Source organism: Hyperolius riggenbachi, chromosome 1 (assembly GCF_040937935.1).
Source record: "Hyperolius riggenbachi isolate aHypRig1 chromosome 1, aHypRig1.pri, whole genome shotgun sequence".
Classification (NCBI taxonomy): domain Eukaryota; kingdom Metazoa; phylum Chordata; class Amphibia; order Anura; family Hyperoliidae; genus Hyperolius; species Hyperolius riggenbachi.
This window is the reverse complement of record NC_090646.1, coordinates 613,259,247-613,284,557: the sequence shown is the minus strand read 5'-3', so window position 1 is coordinate 613,284,557 and position 25,311 is coordinate 613,259,247. Positions and strand designations below refer to the sequence as shown.

The 25,311-nt window shown below is 43.9% G+C and overlaps 1 protein-coding gene across 1 annotated transcript in view; it reads left to right on the top strand.

The window, feature by feature from the left end:
- JMY (junction mediating and regulatory protein, p53 cofactor) overlaps positions 1 to 25,311 on the top strand; it is an 81,338-nt gene that overhangs the window by 36,021 nt on the left and 20,006 nt on the right. The window contains exon 2 of the mRNA XM_068250220.1: positions 9,825 to 9,998. Within this exon, the coding sequence (XP_068106321.1) occupies positions 9,825 to 9,998 (174 nt within the window). The remainder of the gene's footprint in view (positions 1 to 9,824; positions 9,999 to 25,311) is intronic.

The window sequence follows — 25,311 nt, the reverse complement described above, 5'->3', positions numbered from 1 at the left end:
CAGCCGGCCTGACCAGGTCGGGCGCGCCACCGGAGACCACCGGGAGCCTGCGGAGCGGCGGCGAGGGCACCTCCTGCCTGCCACGGGCTGGAGGAAGCCCCAGGTAAGTGGAAATTGATTTTGATTTTTTTACCCACCCTCCCTGAACCTTCCCTTTAATCGCATTAACGGGAAAATGGACGGAGCCATGTATCGTGAAATCCTGAACGACAACCTCCTGCCCTCTGCCAGGAAACTGAAAATGGGTCGTGGATGGGTGTTCCAGCACGACAATGACCCAAAACATACAGCAAAGGCAACAAAGGAGTGGCTCAAGAAGAAGCACATTAAGGTCATGGAGTGGCCTAGTCAGTCTCCGGACCTTAATCCAATAGAAAACCTATGGAGGGAGCTCAAGCTCAGAGTTGCACAGAGACAGCCTCGAAACCTTGGGGATTTAGAGATGATCTGCAAAGAGTGGACCAACATTCCTCCTAAAATGTGTGCAAACTTGGTCATCAATTACAAGAAACGTTTGACCTCTGTGCTTGCAAACAAGGGTTTTTCCACTAAGTATTAAGTCTTTTATTGTTAGAGGGTTCAAAAACTTATTTCACTCAATGAAATGCAAATCAGTTGCTATCTTTTATTTAAGGTTATTTTTTTGATTTTCCTTTTGATGTGCTATCTGCCACTGTTAAAATAAACCTACCATTGAAATGATACTGTTCTGAGACTTTTCATTTCTTTGTCATTGGACAAACTTACTAAATCAGTGAGGGGTCAAATAATTATTTCCTCCACTGTATGTAGTTTTTTTGTATAAAACTGCATCATTCTCTAATGTTTGCAGTTTACACACTACTCAGCATTTTAAATGATTGTACTGAGCAGGTCTGTGAACTTTTTGACCTGTCCTCCGGAGAGAAAAAGAAAATACATTGGGGGAGATTTATCAATAGATAAATACAGCAGGTGTGTTGGTTACCTCAACAGCAGCAATTCCCCTCACTCACTGCACTGTCTGAGAGACCTTCCTAGCTCCTCCTATTATACAACAGTTTTAGAAGAAATATGCACTATTTAATGATTTCTTAGGCTGTCTGAGACTGTTCTGCATGGATTTCTAAAAACCTACTAATATTTTGTCTCGGACACTTGATAAATCTGGCCCAGTTACTGACAGTTGAGATAACAAGCTTCAGAAGACAGAGCTCTCTACAACTTTGAAAGTCGTGGAGCTCAATGGCTTTTTTGCAGATAACTGGAGTTTACCTCCCTGTACTGGAAGCAATATTAGACTTATGTCTCTGCTCCTAATGTTTTATTTCTTAGCTGTACTATACATACAAATCATTATATCATCGTTTTTATTTTCCACTTCAATGTCTCATTAACAATTGTTGCTTGGGCCTTTTCCTATGCAGCCCCTACTCTATGGAACTCTCTTCCAGTCAGTGCGAGAGGCTCATTCTCTGGACAGCTTTAAGAATAGGCTAAAAACCCACTTCTTTTCCCGAGCCTTTGGGACTGCATAACGCAGGCCACAGCGCTTTTGAGTCCCCAGGGAGAAAAGTGCTATAAAATTATTATTGTTGGTTTTTGTTGTTATTATTGGCTTTAAGATTAATGGACACCTGTAATGTAGCGATTGGAGACGATCACTGGGGCAACAGTTCAGGGATCCAGCACTGTATAGATGTTTTGCTATGTTGTTGCCTAGCAATGCATCTGTATAGCACTGTAGTCTCCAAACTGTGTGCACTAGTGATCATATGCAATCGCTACAGACGCACAGGATGGTGATAATGGTGTACTACATGGCCAATTGGTGATTAAATATGGCATACATGATATCGGTTTCACTGGAATGAACCAAATGTATATTGAGGTGTTTTAAAACTGGCACTTGTTATGTGAAAGTTAGGAAGGGTGAGACATGAAAACATTTCATTTTTGCATTTAGGTCTAATTTTCCCCAAAATAATGCATGAGAAATGTAAACAATTTTTGGAAAAAAAATTTACAGACATAAAGCCTAGCTTGTCCTGAAAAAAACAATATATGAATAACTTTGGTGGCATAAGTAATAAAAAGTTATTGCTATACCAATAGCAACACAGCCAAAACGCTTACTGTAAATTGTCAGGAATCCCAAGGGGTAAAAACCCAGGAATGCAAAGTGCGTAATTCCCCTTTCCCTACACTTGTGTGACTCCATAGATGTGGGTGTTTCTGGGTCAGTCAGGGGCCGTGGAATAATTCTCAGCTCACCTTCATAAGGGGGCTGCCTATGGGGCGGGGGGGGGGGCTATGCGGTTATTTGTTTTTCATTTACCCAAGTTGGAGAAATCAGCCATTTGTGTGAATTACCCAAGTTTAAAATCACACAAATTAAGCAGATTTGTAAATCATTTTGGAATGCTGACAAACAAGGTATGAGAGGTGTAAATAAACCTTTTATCTGTTACTGTGTCTGTACTTACTGTACATAGATCCGCACTGTGCTGGCGGCGTTACGGGACCGCTCAGTGCAATCTGATCTGCCGTCTGACCTGCGTTGAGAAAAGCTGAGTCAACGTATTCAGGTTTCATCATTCACTTACATGGGAAAGATGAAAGATACTGTATTTTTCCAATTATAAGACGCTCCTAGGTTTAGAGGACAAAAATCTTGAGTAAAATAATATACTAAACCTGGTGCATCCATGGTGCAGGAGCATCATGTGACCCGTATCCCCCAAAGCTGGCACTGCCCGGCTACACTTACTGTTTGATTTCAAGAGAAGGAAAATTGTGAGTTACAGCAAAGTCCCCTTTATTTGTTAAGGTGGCCATACATCGGAATATTATGGGCAGGTTCGACCAAGAGACACATTTATCTATAATTGAATCTGATTAGAGATAAATCTGTCTCTTGGTCGATTCTGCCCATACACTACAGGCTGATTCCCGTCCGATTTCAGCATGAAATCATCAGGGAATCGGCTGAGCCCGCCGTGTCCACCCGGCCGCTGCCCCAAAATGTATAAATGTATGCAGTGTGTAGTGCATTTATACGTTACCTGTCCGGTGTCAGCCTCCACGCGGTTTCCGTCCATCTCGCCGGGTAACAGCCGCATACACACTAGCGGCGCATAGTGTATGCGAAACCCAGCGAGATGGACTGAAACCGCGTGGAGGCGGACACAGGACAGGTAATGTATAAATGCACTACCCACTGCATACATTTATACATTGCAGCGGCGCAGGTTTCGTCGTCTCGTCGCTCTTTCGCAAATCGGCCGATGTACCGCCACGCACCCAACCAACCAACTTCGGCCCGACATCTTCCAGCATGCGCGATGAACCGTGCAGCCAATTTCCGTACCGAAATTGGTCGCTTTGTCGGTCGGGAATGCACTTGGCAGCACCAATTTTCATCCAGTTCGATTATAATAATCGAATTGAATGGTTGGTTGGTCGGCTAATGTATGGCCACCTTAACTCAGGCAACCGTCAGTCTCAACTAACCGGCATGCCTGAGGGAGGTGAGGAGGATAACAGGGACAGAGCTTTACGGGGTTTGTAGGGCAAGAAATACTTAGGCCTACAGGCACGAGTATGTATAACACAACTTACAACCTCCTGAACCAAAACCTGTTTGTAAGTAGGAGAATTCCTAGAATTATAAGCAACCGAATTTCATCATCTTTTATCTGCTGTCAGGAATGTTTATTACAGCCAGATGGAAATTATATGACCTCTTATCTGTTATCATTATTGGAACTGTGCTGCAGTCTGGTGTAGACTGCCAAAAGTCACTGATTTGCAGCCCAGAATTAACCCTACACAGTTGTAAACAAAAACAAACAAAAAAAGCAAGCTGGCAAGTTCTAAATAGAATACTGAGGCTATGTGATTCGCTGCCTCCCGCACGAAAAAATGCTGCAATGTCTGCCGAATCGCTATGGCAAGCGATTCGGACGGTGGCAGCATGATCCCTTATGGCAGAGTTTCCCTACACGATTTTCTTGCAGGGAAACTCTGCGTATTTGGCAGGGCTGTGGAGTTGGAGTCGAGGAGTCCGAGTAATTATGGGTAGTCTGAGTAATTGATTTCATAAACTGAGGAGTCGGGAGTCTGATGATTTTTTTTTTTTTTTTTATAAAATCCACAGCCCTGGTAAGTATTAGACTAAGGAGCCGTAGTCTGAGCCATTTTGGGTACCCGCAGTCGGAGTTAGAGTCGGTGGTTTCATAAACTGAGGAGCCGGAAGATTTTTGTACCGACTCCACAGCCCTGGTATTTGGCCTGATTTCCGCAGCAGTGGAAACGGGTCCTTACTGAGGTGCTTCTTCTCTCCCGAGAACCTCCGTCTGCTTGTAAATCGGTCCCATATTGGCAGCTACTAGAGCAAGTTAGCAAACTTCAGACCAGATCTACCTTGTGCTGTGTCTTATGCTATGTACACGCTATGAAATTTTCGATAGGAGTGAATGGAAAACAGTCGGAAATTCGATCGGAAATTGATTGTAAATCAGATCGGACATGTTGTAAATAATCAATCTGCCAGAAAATCTCTAGCATAAGTGCCACCGGTCTCGTGATCTCTGTGCACATGGACATCACATTGAACAGTTCATGTGAAGGCACTGAGACAATGCGCATGCACGCCACAACCAGATCCGGTACAAACCGATTTTTACAAGATTTGTCAGGAGAGAAAATATCTGCCTCCTAACTTTAGTTGTTTTTTCTAATTGTAAATAGAGATGGTGTCTAATTAGTCCAGGCCTGTATTACACTGGTCGCATATACAGTTACTTTTTTCTAATTTTGGTTCTGTACATTACCACAATGAATTCTAAATGAAACATCTCCGATATAGTTGAAGTGCAAGACTTTCGGTTTTCATCCACTGGGGTGAACAAAACAATTGCGTAAAAATAAGAGGCGACTAAAGCATTTTTTTTAACACAATCCCTTCATTCCAGGGGCTCAAATATAATTGGACGATTGACTCAATGGCTGGTTTGAGGTGTGGTGCTTACATGTGGAAGATTTTGCTGTGAACAGACATGCGGTCAGAGGAGCTCTCCATGCAGTTGAAAGAGCCATCCTTAAAGGGGAACTGAAGAGAGAGGTATATGGAGGCTGTCCTGTTTATTTCCTTTTAATCAATACCAGTTGCCTGGCAGCCCTTCTGATCCTCTGCGTCTAATACTATTAGCCATAGCCCCTGAACAAGCATACAGCAGATCAGGTGTTTCAGTGGTTCAGACTTTAAAGTCAGATCTGACAATTCTAGCTGCATGCTTGTTTCTGGTTTTATTCAGATACTACTGCAGAGAAATAGACCAGCAGGGCTGCCAGGCAACTGGTATTGATTAAAAGGAAATAAACAGGAAAGCCTCCATATACCTCTCTCTTCAGTTCCCCTTTAAAGGGAACCTGAGGGGAAAGGGATATGGAGGCTGCCATATTTATTTTCTTTTAAGCAATGCCAGTTGCCTGGCTGTCCTACTGATCCTGAGAAAGAAAGCCAACACGGGCGAACTTCGCAGCGCAAAAAGACCTGGATGCCCATGGAAGAGAAGCCTAATGGATGATCGCAGAATCATTTGCATGGTGATGAGAAACCCCTTCACAAAAGCCAAGCAAGAAGTGAACAGCACTTTTCAGGGGGTAGGCGTATCTTTATCCAAGTCTACCATACAGAGAAGACTGTATAAAAGTAAATACAGAGGGTGCACTGCAAGGTGCAAGCCACTCATAAGCCTCAGGAATAGAAAGGCTGGATTGGATTTTGCTAAAGAAAATCTAAAAAAGCCAGAACAGGTTTGGAAAACAGACAGATAAACTAAGATCTACCTCTACCAGAATGATGGCAAGAAAAAAAGTATGTAGAAAGCGTGGAGCAGCTCATTATCCAAAGCATACCACATAATTTGTAAAACACGGTGAAGGCAGTGTGATGGCTTGGGCATGTATGGCTGCCAGTGGCACTGGAACACTAGTGTTTATTGATGGAGTGGCACAGGACAGAAGCAGCTGAATGAAATCTGAGGTGTTCAGAGACATACTGTCTGCTCAAATACAGCCAAATGCAGTCAAACTGGATGGGTGGTGTTTCATGATACAGATGGACCATGACCCAAAACATACAGCCAAAGCAACCCAGGAGTTTATAAAAGCAAAGAAATAGAAAATTCTTGAATGGCCAAGTCATTTGCCTGATCTTAACCCGATTGAGCATGCATTTCACTTGTTAAAGACTAAACTTCAGACTGAAAGACCCAAAAACAAACAGCAAATGAAAGCCGCTGCAGTAAAGGGCTGGCAGAGCATTAAAAAGGAGGAAACCCGCATCTGGTGATGACCATGAGTGCAAGACTTCAGGCTGCCATTGCCAGCCAAGGGTTTTCAACCAAGTATTAGAAATTAGCATTTTATTTCCAGTTATTTTAATTTGCCTAATTTTGAGCCTCACATTTTTATGCAATCGTTTTGTTCACCCCACTGAACTAAAGCTGAAAATCTGCTCTTCAACTGCATCTGAGTTATTTCATTTAAAATTCATTGTGGTAATGTACAGTAAGCTGTCTGTCTAAATATTTATGGACTTAACTTTAGGTTGACCGTATTATAGGGCTGTGTGCATATGCCAGGCGCTTTGTGATCAAAGCGAAATGATAAAAAGGCTGAAGGCCCACTTCATCGGTTCACCTGTAAGGCTGCATTTCCACTTGTGCGGTGGGAATCGTCACGGGAAAAATTTGCATGCGGGTCTATGCGAATTTTCATGCGAATTTGCATGGAAGACGATGTATGCAAATGTAACCATGGCAGTGCTGATGTGATTTTCCATTGTTTCTATGCGAATTCGCATGAAAATTCGCATACCCAAACCGCATACGAATTTCCTATTAAATACATTGTATGCGATTCGCATAGCGGTATGCGGTAATGCGATTTCTGATGGCTCTGCCGTGCAAATTTTTTCTGCACAGAAAAATGCAAAGGAATCCTGACAAGTGGAAACAGTCCCATTCACTTGTATTGCTATGCGAAAACGCATGCGAATTCGCGATAGTGGAAATGGGCCCTCAGCCTATTGATAAGGTGCTCAGTTTCTTATAACATAGTGTTGCTTGTAGATTGCCTATCATTTGAGCTACAACCAACTGGATAGCCATATCAAAAGCAGTTTAGGATACATGTTCCGTTCTGTCTCGGGTATTAATAGATGAGTGTCCTCTATTTATAAACCTCTTGGCTTCTTTTAGAACATGCTTAACCACTTCACACCCAGACCCCATCCCCTTATGTACCATCATAGTTTTTGACATTTTAGCTATGTCCCTTCTTAATCAGCAATCACTTTATCCCTACTTGTGACTCCTAAATGAAATAAGTTTTTTTTCAAGACAAACTAGGCCTTTGGCAGGGTCCTCCCTCTCCTAGTGTATTCTACAGAATCGTGTGCTCCTTTCCTATGACCGTCTGTACTTGTATTAGTCGGCCTACCTAACCAGCCCTTAATCGCATGATCATGTATCTTGTACCGTTTGCCCTGTATAACTTTGTTCTATGTTGTATAACCTTGTTATGTCTGTCATCCTTGTATCATTGTATATATTTACAGTGTTCTTCCCAGAATTTTTTTCCCAGTCGGGTGGCATGAAAAAGTAGCCGGGTGGGGTGAGATGAGAGCATGCAGGGCCTGTGCTTCTGTGCACAACGCTTCTTACAGCAGAGAAGGAGGGGAACTAATGCAGCCGGGTGCTGACCAAAACTAGCCGGGTGGAGCACCCGGCTAAAAGAGCCTGGGGAGAACACTGTATTGTCCAGCGCTGCGTAATATGTTGGCGCTTTATAAATATAATAATTGTATGTCATTTTTCCCTCTAACAATTTTGTTTTCTATGCATTTAGCGGGAAAATGAGGAAACAAATTGAAAAGCACATTATTTCTCAGTTTTGCCAATTCCACTTTAAAAATAAAGTGCTACTGTTTGGCTATTTCTACCGTATATATCACAAAAAACTTTGATTAGGTTACTGGTATTATTTATGGTGAGGATGTTTTTATTCTATGATACAGTGTGTATTTTTCACTATGAACTGAGAAAATTGATTTTTACCATTAAAAAATACTTTTATTGGCTCAGGGAATATATATTCCTTTTCACCAGATAGTGCTGCAGCAGAGGCCAGAGGTGTACACAGGAGCAATCCCAATCGTACACAGCTGTGCTGAAAGTGAAACTTAAGTCAACGATAAAAAATGAGATTTACGCACCTGGGGCTTCCCTCAACCCCTAGCAGCCGATCGGTGCCCTCACAGCCCCGCTCTGACGCTCCAGGACCCGCCGGCGAACACTTCCGGTTTGGCCGTCACCGGCCGACAGGCATGGGAACCAGGGCTTTGGAGTCGGAGTCGAGGAGTTGGAGTCGGGGCAATTTTGGGCACCCGGAGTCGGAGTTGGAGTAGGAGTCGTGGTTTCATAAACTGAGGAGTCGGAGTCAGCTGATTTTTGTACAAAATCCACATCCCTGCTAAGTATTAGACCGAGGAGTCGGAGCCATTTTGGGTACCTGGAGTCGGAGTTGGTGTCGGAGTCCTGATTTCATAAACTGAGTCGGAAGATTTTTGTACCGACTCCACAGTCCTGATGGGAACGCGAGTGATTCTTCGCGTTCCCAGCCTGTATATCGCCCCCTATGCTGTTATTGCGGCCGCAATAGCAGCGTAGGAGGTGATATACAGGCCGGGAACGCGAAGAATCACTTGCGTTCCCATGCCTGTCGGCCGGTGACGGCCAAACCAGAAGTGTTCGCCGGCGGGTCCTGGAGCGTCAGAGCGGGGCTGCGAGGGCACCGATCGGCTGCTGGGGGCTGAGTGAAGCCCCAGGTGAGTAAATCTCATTTTTTTTATCGTTGACTTAAGTTTCACTTTAAGCTATAAGACAAAATCTACTTCCTCGTGGTTTGGACGTAGATACACTTTCGTGGTGGAATAAGTGTTTAAACTTCATTACTGCTGTGTCTGGTTCCTTTTTTTTAAATTATTATTATTATTATTCTGTGCTGTCTCAAGTCTGACAAGCCACTGATATAAATGGTTGTGCCTCCTCCAAGAATCCAGCATGTGTACAGTATCATTGTATGATTGATACATTTGAATCGTCGATAAGGCATGCTTGTTGTGGCACCAATTTTCATCTGATTCAATAAAAATATTGAATCCGATAGTCGATCAGGCCGCAAAATCGCTAGACATATGGCCACCTATAGAACTGAAACTTGGGAATGCAAAAAGATTTCCTGCTTTGTGTTGCTCATTTCCCAGGCAATAAGAGAGGAATTTAAAAACTACCTGGCCAAGGCTGTAAGGTCTTCTGCCGTGTGAAATATGCTGTTGTAATGCGATCTGTACAGTGGCTGAATAGTGTACTGGTTAAGAGCACTGCCTCTGACATTGGAGACCAGGGTTTGAATCTCGGGTCTTCCAGATAAGTAAGCTAACCCCCTATTCAGTAGGAGACCTTGGGCAAGACTCCCTAACACTGGTACTGCCTATAGAGCGCATCCTAGTGGCTGCAGCTCTGCCGTTTTGAGTCTGCCAGGAGAAAAGCGCGATATAAGTGTTCTGTGTCTTGTCTACAGTACACTATCACTAGAGCTATGTGCAGCTGTAGGTCTTCCTCTGCATTGTCTGTGTGTATGAACTCGCAGGTTTTCTGAGCTGATAGTCAGGAGACACTTCCAGCTTGGTAATAAAGCCTGGTTAATGTTTGCATGGCACCCTGGAAGCTCATATATGTATATTTACATATGTATTTTCCATTTTTTGATTGTAGCTGCTGGAGAAACACAAAGTGACGGAAAGTATGGTTGACTTGCTGGAGCTGTATCAGATGGAGGACGACGCTTACAGTGCTGTGGTGGAAGCCACTACGGAACTCTACCAATACTTGTTACAGCCATTCCGTGATATGAGAGAGCTGGCAATGCTGAGGAGACAGCAGATAAAGGTACTGTGTGTGTGCATCTTTATTAAAGCCTGGTACACACTTTATGCAATTTTGATTGGCCAATCGCTGAACAACTTTACCGCCACCATGTAGTATGAGGGCCAACAGATTATGAATAATTTGTGTGTAGGTAAACCCTCATACTACAAGGAAGAGATAAAGTTGGCCAATCAAAATTGCAAATGTGCATCTCACTCCCAGCTGCATCATACAGGCCTGTGCATCATGCAGAAGCTAAACCGTGAATACGTGGAGAGGGGAAGCTGGACCAAAAGTGTCCAGTTGTCATTCAGCTTTAGGGATGCTGTGGAGGTCCTAAAGGCCCATACATAAGGTAGATGAAACTCGTCCGAAGCAGCCGATAACGGCCTCTGCTGAGAATGTGTACGGCAGCCCCGACCCCTGTCTGCCATCCATCAACCGAGAGCTTTGTGCTTCCCACTCATCCCGCTCACCACAATGTTACTCCCACCCCCACCCAAATAGCAACATAACACATTGTGCTGCATCTGTACAGATTTGGCCCTGCAACGTCGCCCGTGGAATCGGCTCTGCCCTACCAGGCCACATACCTCCTGTGTTAGGCACCCACCATGCAGTGTTGCCACCAGTTCAATTTACAGGGAAGTCTTTACAGCAGGGCTGTCGGACTCAATCACGTAAGGGGCCAAATTGTTTATTAAGATTTAAAGAGGAACTGCAGTGAAAAAAAGTAATGAAAAAAGTGCTTAATTTTTACAATGAGTCTTTAAAAATGATTCAGTGTTTGCCCATTGTAAAGTCTTTCCTCTCCCTGATTTACACTCTGACATTTATCACATGGCGACATCTTTACTGCTTGCAGGTGATGTTTTGTGGAAGAAGAGGCTGCTTTTTTGGCAGTTGGAAACAGCCCACAATGCAACAAGGCTCCCACAGGTGCTGACATCACACTGTGGGAGGGGGTTCACCACAATATCAGCCATACAGAGCCTCCTGATGATCCTTTTGAGAAAAGGAATAGATTTCTCATGGGAAAGGGGGTATCAGCTACTGATTGGGATGAAGTTTAATTTTTGGTTACGGTTCCCCTTCAACATTTATTGAACAGTCTCAAGCTGAGTGGTGTAATTATAGTGAACATGGGGGGCCCGCTACTTGCCTTCTGCAGAGTAGCGCAGTGGAACAGTTCCATATTTACCTGCCCCACTGCTGCTTTGGCAGACAAGCATCAAGATGAAATGTGGCCCAAGGTAAGATGCCAAGCATCTCCTCCCCATGGTCTTTTTGGTAAGTTGCCACACAAGGGGGTTTGGATGAAGAGGGGGGGAGGCATTTTGCTGAGGGATCCTATGGATTGTTGCTGTACTCCACCTCAAACTGTCAATATTTCAACCAGAAACCCTGTCACGGGGTGTGCTCCTTGGGAAGGCGGTGTGCGGTTACTCTTTTACTGCTCACAATGATACACATTTGAAGCTCTGGAGAGCCACATAAAATGAGAATGAGGGCCACGTTGGACCCACGGGCCTTGTGTTTAACACCTGTGCTCTACAGGAACACTTTCATGTTTGATGCATTTGGAAGTCTTGCCTCCTGAGCTTTTGACATTTTTTTTATGCTGTTCTTAGTGAATAAAATGTGAAATTGCATGCCGATGACGTAAATGTAAGCCTGGGAATTTTTACTAATTGATATGTAAGTGAAAATTGACTTCAGTTTATAACTTTAACTGTTGCAAAGTAGAATCTGAACCTCCTTGATTGCTGCTGTTTACAGCTTTGTGTAAGGGGTTGCTTAGCTGCGCCCAGGAAAGGGTGTGGGTTTCACACTGAGATCTCGGATAGCTGGCAGGCTTAGCTACAATGAAATAGCTGATTGTGCTGTCTGGATTCCAGCATCTATGGAATTTCCCTTTATTCCCCAGAAAAACTGCAATCCTTGTGCTTATATGTGACGTGCAGTCACTTGCAGGGGTCTCTCTGCACCTGAACATGCATGGCAGAGCCCACCTGGACTAAACAATACATCTACTTAAGTTTTTAAACATATACGGTAACTGTAGGATATCTTAACAACTTGAGGACCACAGTGTTAAACCCCCCCTAAAGACCAGGCCATTTTTTAGCTTTAAGGCCTCGCTGCAGGGCCGCACATGTCAGCACACAAGTGATTTCCCCCCCCTCCCCCCTTTCTACCCACCCACAGAGCTTTCTGTTGGTGAGGTCTGATTGACCCTCAAATGTGGGGTTTGTTTTTGTAAATTTTTATTTTTAAAATAAAAATGTACATTTTTTCTTTTCTTTTGTTTTTTGCCATACTTTTAGCCACTTGGTGGCCAATCAACCATCCGATTCCATAATTATCGAATCAAATCAAAATCTGTGCCGCCAAGTGCATGGCTATGATGGTGTGACCAATTTTGGGTCGGGAAATGTCGATGAGACATGCTGTGAGATGTCAGTCAGCGTGGGTGCGCAGCGATCGGGTGCGCAGAGGTAACTGCGAGCAATATCGGGATGAGTGCCGAAACCCTGGGAGCTGTCCCCCTAATGTCAAACGTGTCCCGCGCGGTGCATTATACTTTACCTGTCAATTTCCGCAGCTGGCTCTGGGCTCCGCCACAATCCACATACATGCGCTCCACGTGGTTGCCGGAGTAATGTGGGCAGGTGTGAACTCCCGCATAAGCCGGCAACCATGCGGGGCGCGTGTATGTGGATTGTGGCGGAGCCCAGAGCCAGCTGCGGAAATGGACAGATATAGTATAGTATCCCATGTTCTAGTATATTACTTTTTATAGCAAAGCTATATGTGCGCTGAAGTGGCTATTGTTTTTTTCCTGGCCCTGGTGAAATGCTGCTTCCCTGGCCTGGCAGGGTGTGCAGAGTGGTGCAGGCAGCTTTCATATTTACCTGTTCTGGACGGCTGGACCGGCTTTCTCTCTCCTCCACTCATGGTGCTGCGCTCCCAGCATCCTCTTCTGAGTTCCAATCACATGGTGTCACGTGATCCTATCCCGGGGCATCGATGCAACATTGACACCATCCCCATGTTACGATCACGTGATATCATGTAAACCGCCATCCTCTTCTGAGTTCCGGAGTGCAGCGCCGCAGGTGGATGAAGAGGAGAAGCCAATTCAGCCACCCCAGAATAAGAAAATCGACATATGCCATTAGAAGACACCTTGGCACACATGATCTATCTTGGGGTAATAAGTGCAGGGCAGCTAACTGGTTAAAGTTTCCATTGTATAAACAAATAAATGGGGTGATAGAGAACATCCTGGTTTAGTCTACCTTTGATATTGTAAAAGGTTTTCAGATGTTGTTAGTCTTCCTTAAAGGACAGATGCGAGTAGTTAAACAAAATCTACTTACCCGGGCTTCCTCCAGCTGTCCTGTGACCTCGAAACAGTTCTGCTTCCTGCCAGTGGCCTGGGATCCCCTCCGGTGTAGATGCCGGCCTCGCCAGGCGGCCAGTTGGTCCACCTCGTGAGTTGCTGGCTGGGTGGCGGTTGCTGGTCAGGGGCAGCTGTACACCCAGGATTATTGGTTCAGTTGGTCGTTATAGAAAGGTCCACTTCACCAAGTCCAAGCTCTTTGTCATCTAGAGATAGGAGGCCTGTGGAGCCAGACCATTTATGAGAAAATCATAAATGGCCAGCTAATGCTTTGTTTATTGGCTCTACCCTGGAGGAAGCCCATTCGATGTAGATGAGTAATACTATTTATATACTAATTGGGTCTGTATGCAAGGCTTTTAGCTAGCATGTTAGTGTCAGCGTTATTAGTGAAGCTGGGCGATATGAGTCACAGTAATTGGAGTTTTGGAACTAGAACAATCAGCGCTTCTTTTGTATATTGATAGATTTCCAGCAATTTGTGGGAGGAAAACTCTACTTTTTTAATATCACTTCACATGTATCTTGTTAGGGCCTGAGGACTTTATATTGTGTAAATCAGGTCAGGCTATTTCCATTTCTTTTTAGTTAAAGCATACCCCTATTCTGACTTATTCTTCATGGACCAGAGTAGGTAAACTAATAACATTGCATATACTCATCAGGTTTGTGATAAGTCAATTTCAAATGAGGAATCTACATTTCACTATACAGTACACTCGCCTAAAGGATTATTAGGAACACCATACTAATACGGTGTTTGACCCCCTTTCGCCTTCAGAACAGCCTTAATTCTAACATGGTATTGATTCAACAAGGTGCTGAAAGCATTCTTTAGACATGTTGGCCCATATTGATAGGATAGCATCTTGTAGTTGATGGAGATTTGTGGGATGCACATCCAGGGCATGAAGCTCCCGTTCCATCACATCCCAAAGATGCTCTATTGGGTTGAGATCTGGTGACTGTGGGGGCGATTTTAGTACAGTGAACTCATTGTCCTGTTGAAGAAACCAATTTGAAATGATTTGAGCTTTGTGACATGGTGCATTATCCTGCTGGAAGTAGCCATCAGAGGATGGGTACATGGTGGTCATGAAGGGATGGACATGGTCAGAAACAATGCTCTGGTAGCCCGCGGCATTTAAACAATGCCCAGTTGGCACTAAGGGGCCTAAAGTGTGCCAAGAAAACATCCCCCACACCATTACACCACCACCAGCCTGCACAGTGGTAACAAGGCATGATGGATCCATGTTCTCATTCTGTTTACGCCAAATTCTGACTCTATCGAGACTCATCAGACCAGGCAACATTTTTCTAGTCTTCCAACTGTCCAATTTTGGTGAGCTTGTGCAAATTGTAGCCTCTTTTTTCCTATTTGTAGTGGAGATGCGTGGTACCCGGTGGGGTCTTCTGCTGATGTAGCCCATCCGCCTCAAGGTTGTGCGTGTTGTGTGGCTTCACAAACACTTTGCTGCATACCTCGGTTGTAACGAGTGGTTATTTCAGTCAACGTTGCTCTTCTATCAACTTAAATCAGTCGGCCCATTCTCCTCTGGCCTCTAGCTTTTCAACAAGGCATTTTCGCCCACAGGGCTGCCACATACTGGATGTTTTTCCCTTTTCACACCATTCTTTGTAAGCCCTAGAAATGGTTGTGCGTGAAAATCTCAGTAACTGAGCAGATTGTGAAATACTCAGACCGGCCCGTCTGGCACCAACAACCATGCCACGCTCAACATTGCTTAAATCACCTTTCTTTACCATTCTAACGTTCAGTTTGGAGTTCAGGGCATTGTCTTGACCAGTACCACACCCCTAAAGCATTGAAGCAACTGCCATGTGATTGGTTGATTAGATAACTGTATTAATGAGACATTGAACAGGCGTTCCTAATAATCCTTTAGGCGAGTGTAAATGCAAAAAAAGGAGTTAGAGAAACCGTAACCAAGAATTGAACTTCATCCCAATCAGTAGCGGATACCCCCTTTCCCATGAGAAATCTTTTCCTTTTCACAAATCGATCGTCAGGGGTTATGTATGGCTGAAGTTATGGTGAGACCTCCCAACAGTATGTCAGGACCATGGTACTGACATCACACTGTGGGAGCCTTTTTGCATTGTGGGAAATAACAGCTGTTTCCAACTGCCAAAAAAGAAAGCAGCATCTCCTACCACAGACATCACTTGCCAGCAGTAAAAATGTCACCATATGATAAATGTCAGAATGGAAATCGGGGAGAGGAAAGCTTTTACAATGGGCAAACACTGACTAAATCATTTATTCATAATTGTAAAAATGAAGCACTTTTTATTACATTTTCACTGGAGTTCCTCTTTAAAGTAAACCTGAGACTGAATTAAAAAAAAAAAAAAAAAAGGTTTAATACATACCTGGGGCTTCCTCTTGTACCCTTCAGGCTGGTCGGTCCCTCGCTGTCCTTCTCCACTGCCTGGACCCTCGATACCCGGTATTCGAGAACAGCAAGGGACCGATCAGCCTGCAGGGGGCAGGTGGAAGCCACGTGGGTTTGTGTGTGTATGTGTGTGTATATGTGTGTATATGTGTGTATATGTGTGTATATGTGTATATATATATATATATATATATATATATATATATATATATATATATACATACATACATACATACATACATACATACATACATACATACATACATACATACATACATACATACATACATACATACATACATACATACATACATACATACACCCCCCCCCCCCCTTTTTTTTTTCCTCAGGTACTCTTTAACTATGCTGTTTGTGCAGATGTCAGTCATCGCTTCTCGGCCTTTTGGATAAGATCAAGTGTAGTATCTGTTATCAGTTTCAAGGGTGGGCTGGGCCCTAAGTATACTTCAACAACCTAGCGTGGTGAACTTAGGGGCATTTTGAACAAGTTAAGCCAGGGGGAAAGCCACCCTCAAGCTCCTTAAGCAGAGCTGTCGTTCCCCAGATTCTGACTGAGTGGATATACCATGATTGAAGCTGAAGAGCTGAGTGGCTTTGCTGAGGTGTACTGTCCCTGGACACACAGGAGTGTCCAAAAACATGGGACCTGGGATATCCAGTGGATGAGTAGGGCTTTGTACTACCTGCATGCTTAGCCTAATAATGCTTCTCCCCGGCCTTCTGGCTAGGAAGATTGCAGAATTTTTATAACGCCGGCCGCTAGGTTGGGGCCAGCTTGCTGGCACCTGGGGACTTGTCCCCGACTTGAGGCTTTCCCTTGAGGGAGTCACCTCTGGGCAACCACATGGCAAGTCGGGATCCTCTAATTCTTTGGGTGTCAGATGACCCCTAGTACCCCTGTGCCGATGGCAAAGGGGGAAGTTTCCCCTGGGGAACAACAGAAAGGGTCCAGCTTTTGTGGGGCGCGAGGTTGCCGTGCACGTTTTTGTGGCGGTGTTTATGCATCGCTGCTTTTTTCCGTGCATGGGCATTCAGCCTTGCTTACTATGGGCTCCTGTTGTGCGCAGCAGGATCCAAGAAGGCAAACAAAAAAAAAAGTTTGTGCAGATGTCAGTTATGTTGCCTTTTTATTCTAGGGATTGTACTTCATGGGGATTGAGGTTTTAAGAGATAAGTAAACAACTCCACTGGGCTTGATTCCAAATTCAAAGATCTGTTGGGTCTGTTCGTGCACATGCTAGTTTCAACTCAGCCCTGGCGGATGATAAAGACCACCTAAGACGAGAATCGTGAGTCAATCTAGCGTGTGCACAGTGGCTGCTCGACATCTGCTAAAGATCTCTAGCGATCCTCGACGCCAGAGCACCGCTAGATCACATTGCTCTTCCCCACCCTGGAATCTGCTCCATCGCGTGCTGCTTCTTCTATCTCCATTCCCCCCTCCTCCCCCCATAGCGACAGATGCGCCACTAGCCTAGAGGCTCATGACTTGTCTGTACAGTGTCAGCACTGCACTATCACCCAAGGGAATTGTGTACCAGTCCCTGCTGAGTGATAGAAGTTAGGCAGTGTGAACTGGGCTCAACACGTACTCTATGGGCTTTAGCCCACTAACCATTTTCTGGTGAGGGGTTAGCCAGCAAGGTTGTCCTAGCCGTCGACATCTTATACTCTGTTGTAATGAAATTGAATACATGCCATAGATGCTGTGCCATGGCATCATCCCTGCTGTTGCCAGTATCTGCTGTAGCTTGGTTCTTCTGCCAGTATGTGCTTGTACTGCCTCTCTCCCAACATAGCAACCACCAGGTGCGCATCCTCCATAATTCAGGTTGTTTGTACCTCTGAATACCTCAAGTGCACATTGCATGCCCACTTAATGCAGTTTGGGCTGCTCAGAAATGACAGGAAGTACGTGTGATTGGCCCAATTCCAGCTGCAGATGAGAACCCAGTCTATCCGCCTAGTCTACTTACCGTACTATTGCGGAAGCAGAGGGGGACATTTTCAGCCAAGTTTCATCTGAGTGTACAAGGCTTTATCTCTTTATATAACACTGGGTTGGGTGTGGAAGTGCAGTGAGCAGGGCTGTTGCACAGCTAGCCACAAGCAGCAGAGGGAGGGGGTGGGCAGGGTCTGCTCTGTGTACACAGGGACGAACTGATCGCTGTCCCCTTCATCTCCTCTCGATCTACCTCACGGTGAAGGATGGAATGGGGTACACTTTTTGAGAGCTCTCTGTTCAATGAAATTGCTTTGACATCTCCACAGGAAATAGAAGACAACTGGACGTATAAAACGACCCCCCAACTTTTCCAGTTAAAATATAGAGTTTGGGATATACTTGCCGTATAAGACTACCCCTCTTCCAACACACACCAAATAAAAATTAAAAAAAAATCATATACTGGTGCTGTATGTGGTACCCAGTATATAACTGTATACAGGTGATTGACTGGTTGGATTTGTCAACTCTCCCTGTCTACCTGTTTATCAGAGCGGTATGGAAGAATAGATTGTGCTGTGCCCATAAAACACGCCTCTTTCACCCTTCTGGCCCACCCTTATATCCTATCTACCACCTCCTCTGCCTCTCAGATCTCACACATGTGCGCCTACGGATGGTGCTTCACTACTTGCCTCAGCAGCGAGATCTGAGAGTCGGTAACAGGATAGGGCGTATCGCCCAGCATCAATGACACCCAGCGTATAAGACGACCCCTGACTTTTCAGAAGATTTTTAAGGGTTAAAAAGTAGTCTTCTATGCCAAAATATACAGTACTTTGAAGGATACCTGTTGCGGAAAAAGTGCCTCAAATGGGTACTCGTATTAGAGGGAATCCTCTGGATAAACCATAGGCTTCCCCCTTCGTCCTCCACCAGGCTTTCCTAGTGCTGTGACCCCCCCCCGCGCATGCGTGAGCTGACTGGACCCGATCGGGCTTGGAGGAGGAAGAGGAAAGCCTCTGGCGAGCCAAAGGCTTCCCTCTCCCTGACGTTAGTAACTTTTCTTTTTTATTTTTGAATTCTTTTATTTTATTTTTTAGTAAGAAACATCACTATATTTATTTGAAAAAATACAAACCTATATTTATTATTAATGCTCCTTACTATCATATGCATTAGAAATGGGAAGCTAAATCAGAGGTTTAAAGATACTAGCTTCTTAAATTTCAGACATTACAAAATCAGAAGCTCATATGAGCACACCAGTGAAGAGAAGAAAGCTATTTATACATTGAGATCACATTTATTCAGTCATATCTCAACCATCTTGCAGTGTTTTCATCAAGATTGTGTTTATTCCTGTACTCTAGCTGCATTTGATTTTGTTTCCCTTTAGATACATATTGTAATCTCATTATGTAAGAAATGTGGGCCTTGCTTGGATTGTCCTAGTTGTGTCAGATAGTTATTGCGTTTGATGTCTCGTTTCCTTTGGATTCAAGTTGACAACACAAGAGATATTTGAGAATGACATATTGAATTAAAATTCTTTTACATCTTCGAAGAAGAAAGCCAGAAAAATAACCGTAGCATTGTAGGTGTTCAAATGTTCTAAGCCTTAGAATCTAAGGAAACCCTTACATGAAATAGAGACTCTCTAAATATACACGAGATTCAATTAACTGCGTAAGTCTCAGATGTAACGACAAGTGCTTTTAGAGCTGTGCCTGAAAGTAGCATTCAGAAATGTCTCTGAAAACATTTGGGGATTATAAGAGGCCTGTGTTTAAGGGAACCTGAGGTAAGAGGGATCTGGAGGCCAACATTTTTTTCCTTTTAACCATTTCAGCCACACGGACGTGAGCGACAGCGGCTGGTGCTGCTGGGACATGAGCCTCACACCCGTGCAGTCTGCGATCATGCGGGCGGAAGCCCAGGATCGCAATGGTCCCGGCGACGGGGGGGGGGGGGGGGGGGGGGATTGGTGGCAGGGGAAAGAAGTCGCCTGAGCCGATCTGTGCATGTCTGCCGAGAATGATCACTGTTTTTGTTCAAAAACAGTGATCATTCTGAAATGGTGCTGCCGATCCATCTCCCCTCTAGGCCCACGTGGTGACAGGCATCAATGAGATGCCTGCGTTACTTCCTAAGTGTAACAGCCACACATGACTTCCTATTTAGCGTACTTATTGTATGCGAATAGGAAACAACATGCAAAGACATCTTGTGGCCAAATAGTAAAATTTAACCTACACACATTAGGGACTAAAATGTTTTAATATGTATGTCAAGAGGGTATAGTATTAAATTATTTGCTTTAAAATTAGTGATGGATGTAAAACTGAAAAAAATGCATCTTTATTGCCAAATAAAATATTGTCACCATACATTGTACTAGGGAAATATTTAAAATGTTTAAGTAAACGGGACAAATGGGTATATAAAATGTTGTGGGTTTTAAATACGGCAGCATGTATTACTTTAAAGAGAAACTCCGACCAAGAATTGAACTTTATCCCAATCAGTAGCTGATACCCCCTTTTTACATGATAAATCTATTCCTTTTCACAAACAGACCATCAGGGGGCACTGTATGACTGATATTGTGAAACCCCTCCCACAAGAAACTCTTGAGTATGTACTCCTGGCAGTTTCCTGTCTGTGAACCTTGCTGCATTGTGGGAAATAGCTGTTTACAGCTGTTTCCAACTGCCAAAAAAACATGCAGCAGCCACATCACCTGCCACCAGTAAAAATGTCACCATGTAATAAATGTCAGAATGTAAAGCAGGGATTTAAAAGCTCTGCAAGCACTGACTAAATCATTTATACACAATTATTGTAAAAATGAAGCACTTTTTTTATTACATTATTTTCACTGGAGTTCCTCTTTAAAACTATAATGGCCAAAAACTGAGAAATAATAATTTTTTTTCTATTGTTTTCTTATTATTCTCATTACCGGTAAAATGCATTTATAATAAAATAATAGCATAATGTACCACCCAAAGAAAGCCTAATTGGTGGTAAAAAAAAAACCTAAGTATACATAATTTTGTTGTGATAAAGTTATTGGGGAATGAAGGGGAGGAACACTGAAATGTGAAAATTCCACTCGTCCATAAGGTGAAAACAACCCGCTTACTGAAATGGTTAAATAATGAAAATTGCCCAGGAATCCTGCTGATCGTTTGCCTTTTTAATACTTCTAGCCACAGACCCAGAAAAAGTATGCAGATCAGGAGCTCTGACTCAAGTCAAGACTAGATGAGCCACATGCTTGTTTGTTGAATGTGACTGACACTACTTATGCGTGAAGGATTAGCAGGACTGCCGGGCAACTGATATTGTTTATAAGGAAATAACTATTTCAGCCTCCTTATCACTGTCACCTCGGGTTCCCCTTAAAGAGCAGACCTGCAGCACTTGTTGCAGCCTTGCTTATCTCTTCATGGTGCCTCCATGTTTAAAGCGGGATTGTCAGCCACAAAATCAAATTCAATGTAAACACTGCACTGTGTTCATAATGCTGCCAGGAATCTCACCAAGCATTGCAAGCACTCCAATCTATTCAAAAATGTCACTGCTGTCATTATCTTATCTCAGTATATACCATGCTTTATTCTCTCGCCATCACTGAAGACTGTGAGAGAGGGAAGCTTGTCATCTCCCCTCCCACATTCCTGCTCCTCTCTGATTGGGCTGAGTGACAGGCTGAGGCTGAAATCTGATGCTTTGCTCACACGTGGTTAGAAAGCAAGCCAGAATGACACAGCAGATTGGAGGAGAACGAAGGGAAGAAATTACATCAGGATTTAGCTTCAGACTGTGTGAAAATGACATGGTGACTGTCAGGAACCGAATTCTCTTCATTTACTCTATAAGATTCACTGAAATCAAAACGTGGTCAGTACAATACATCTGTTATGTAAGTAGATCAAGGATTTATCTACTTATATACAGTATGTGTTTTGTTTCCTGGCATAGTATGGCTGACCCTCTTGCTTTAGAAGTAAACCTGAGACTATATAAACACAAGGATTTATACTTACCTGGGACTTCCGTCAGCCCCATATAGCCCATTGGCTCCCTCTGTGTCATTCCGGTCTCCTCCGTTCTTTCGCTGTGGAGTCTGTGATCCATTTGGGTTGCCACTGTTCTGGCCACGCCAAATCTCACTCCCGTAGCTGGGAGCATACAGTTAGTGTTTGTGAACTACTCTTGCACAGAATACTCCCGGCCATTGGCATGCAATCGAAGGATGCACCCAGACAAGACCATGCATGTGCAGTGGCTGGTGACTCAGCCGAGTTGCAGAATTTATGGAGCGAGCAGTGGCAACACCATGGTGACTGGGTGGATGGTAAGATGGAGCCAACGGACAACTGGGGGATGACAGAAGCCTCAGGTAAGTATAAAGCCTTGTGCTAGCAATGTCTTTGGTACTGTACACTTTTACATTCTTCCCCCTCAGAACAGCATTTCTCAAACTTTTAAATCTGGAGGATCCCTTCACATAATTTACATCTCTTGGTGAACCCGTGCATAAAAGTTATACTTTATCTTTGTAGTGGGGTGTTCTCATACTCTGCTGCTGCTCGGCCCTACCCATATACCCACTCCCTCCTGCATGGCATGTGCCAGGCCAATCGCTCACTTGCCCTTACACTGGTGCAAGAGGGTGATGACGCATTCAGGACAGAGAAGACCTCCGTAAGACCATAGCAGCCTTACCATTAGGGAAAACAAGGCCTTGATAATTCAGTTCTGCTCGGGGAGAAAAAAAGTACACTTATCATTTTTGTAAAAATACAAACCCATACAGGCTCTTGCCCAAAAGTGAGTAAATCTGGGTGCAGTGTTATTTGATTTGTGGAAACATTGTGCTGTGACTTCAGAGTTTAAGCAGGGAGAATCCCTTGTATGGTAATAAATACAAACTACATATACATTCTCCGAAGCCAGTAGCAGTGTGGCAGACAGCAGTATGCACATTCTTCTGCATTACATGACTGGTGATATGTTCTGGCCTTCTGTGTAGCAGCTTGAGGTTATGTAAAATTCATCACATAATGTTAAACAGTTAGAGAAGTTACATAATTGGACAGTGTACATCTATGTACACTAGTGATGAGCCAGAATTCTCCTAATTTGCCAGCTGTACTCATTCTAGAGCAGGAGTAGGCAACGTATGGCTTGAGAGCCGGATGTGGTTCTTTTGATGGCTACATCTGGCTCACAGACAAATCAGAATGGGTTGATTCACTAAGCTACTCTGCTCAAGCGGCGAAGCTTAGTGTGGCAGTGCAAGTAACATTTTCAAAGTAGGCAAGCTACTGCTGTAGCATGCGATACTAACTTAAATATGGCAGCCTCCAAATACCTCTCACCTCAGGTTTCCTTTCAGCCTCAGTGCACACCGAGTGGTTTTTGGAGCGATCCGCCGGCCGCATCCGCCTGTAAAAACGCTTGGCTAATTTATTGCAATGGGATAGTGCACACCGGCGGTTTGAGGTTTTTGCCAAGCCGCAAACGCGCCTCCTGCTGCACGTTTGCGGTTTTCGGAAGCGTTTCGTCCTCAATGTAAAGTATAGGAAAAACGCAAACCGCTCTGAAAAACGCTACTTCAGAGCGGTTTGCCAGGCATTTTTGTTACAGAAGCTGTTCAGTAACCGCTTTTACTGTAACAATATGTGTCATCTGCTACACAAAAACGCACCCAAAGCCGCAAGGTATGTTTAGAAAACCTCTCTAAACATACCTAGAATCGCTCTGAAATCGGCTCCAAAAACCGCTAGCGTTTTGTGGATCTGCTAGCGGTTTTGCTGTGCACTGGGCCTAAGATGGTATTTTTATTTGGGACGGAATGAGGCAACTAGAAGCAAAAGCTTACAGAATGTTTGTTTTTGAGAAGAGTCGTTGGGATCAGGCTGCATTTGGTGAGCATGCTTAGCCAGCTGATCCCTCTTGATGTGCTTGTGTGGTAGTCGAATGTGTGTGGTAGTACTGCGGACATGTACATTAGATTGTTGATGTGTAAGCTCTGCTGTGTTTTCTCTCATTCGTAAGCCTAACATTTAAAGCAGAGCTTGTTCTGCTCACTGACCTGTCAGTTCAAGTATTAAGGTTGTCTTCATAGTGTCGTTCCCAGCATTCAGAGTTGCTGTCCACAGAGCTGCATAATCTTTTCCTCTTTCCCGCCTGTATTTGTTGCTGATATTGTTTGGTTTACTTTTGCATTCTATCATCTTTCACTGTTATCCTTTGAGGTTGTTGGGCAATATTTTCAAAGACTATTCACTGATCCATTGTTGAAGGTTTGTTGTTCATTTTTTTTTTTTTTAGTGTGTGTGCAGTTTAAAGGACCACTGTCATGAAAATCTTTACATTTAAAATACATGTAAACCCATACAAATAAGAAGTATATTTCTTCCAGAGTAAAATGAGCCATAAATTAGTTTTCTCCTTTGTTGCTGTCACTTACAGTAAGCAGTAGAAATCTGATAGACTGACAGGTTTTGGACTAGGCCATCTCCTCATGGGGGGGGGGGGTTCTCTGGGTTTTCTTTATTTTCAAAAGCACTTAGGCCTAGTGCACACCAGAGCGGTTCGGCTGCGTTTTGCGATCCGCTTGCGGCTGCGGATACGCTTGGGTAATGTATTTCAATGGGCTGGTGCACACCAGAGCGGGAGGCGTTTTGCAGAAATGCATACTCCCGGGCTGCTGCAGATTTTGGATTGCGGAGGCGTTTCTGCCTCAATGTTAAGTATAGGAAAAACGCAAACCGCTCTGAAAAACGGCACTTCAGAGCGGTTTGCCAGGCGTTTTTTGTTACAGTAGCTGTTCAGTAACAGCTTTACTGTAACAATACATGAAAGCTACTACACCAAAAACGCTTCACAAAACCGCAAAATGCTAGCTGAAACGCTACAGAAAAATAAGAAAAAGCGTTTCAAAATCTGCTAGCATTTTGCGAATCTGCTAGCGGTTTTTGGTGTGCACTAGGCCTGAGTGAATGGCAGTTGCTCCGTCCAACTGCCAAAAAAAAGTGTGCAGCGAGCAGGGAGGCTGGTCAGCATCTTTGTATAAATCTTTTTCAGGGAGCGTCTTTATAAAGGATAAAGGCCATGCTTAGAATCCCCTATGGAGAGATGGACTGGTCCAAAACCTGTCGGTAATGTCAGATTTCTACTACTTACTGGAAGTGACAGCAACATAGGAGAAAAGTAATTTTTGGCTCATTTTACTTTGGGATAAAAATACTAATTATCTGTATTTGTTTACATATATTTAAAATTTTAAGATTTTCGCGACAGTGGTCCTTTAAGGCTCACTATACAAACTTGATTGTTTAATATTGGCACTTTCATTTAGTAAAAGCGCCTAACAAAACAATCCTTTCAAAGTATTTTCAATCCGTTGGCCCTGATACTACATCGTTTTGGTACATCTGTACAATCAAAATTGTATGGTGTGTGTTGAGCCTAAAGCCTGTTACACACCTCCAATTCTGATTGGCCAATCACTGACCAATTTTA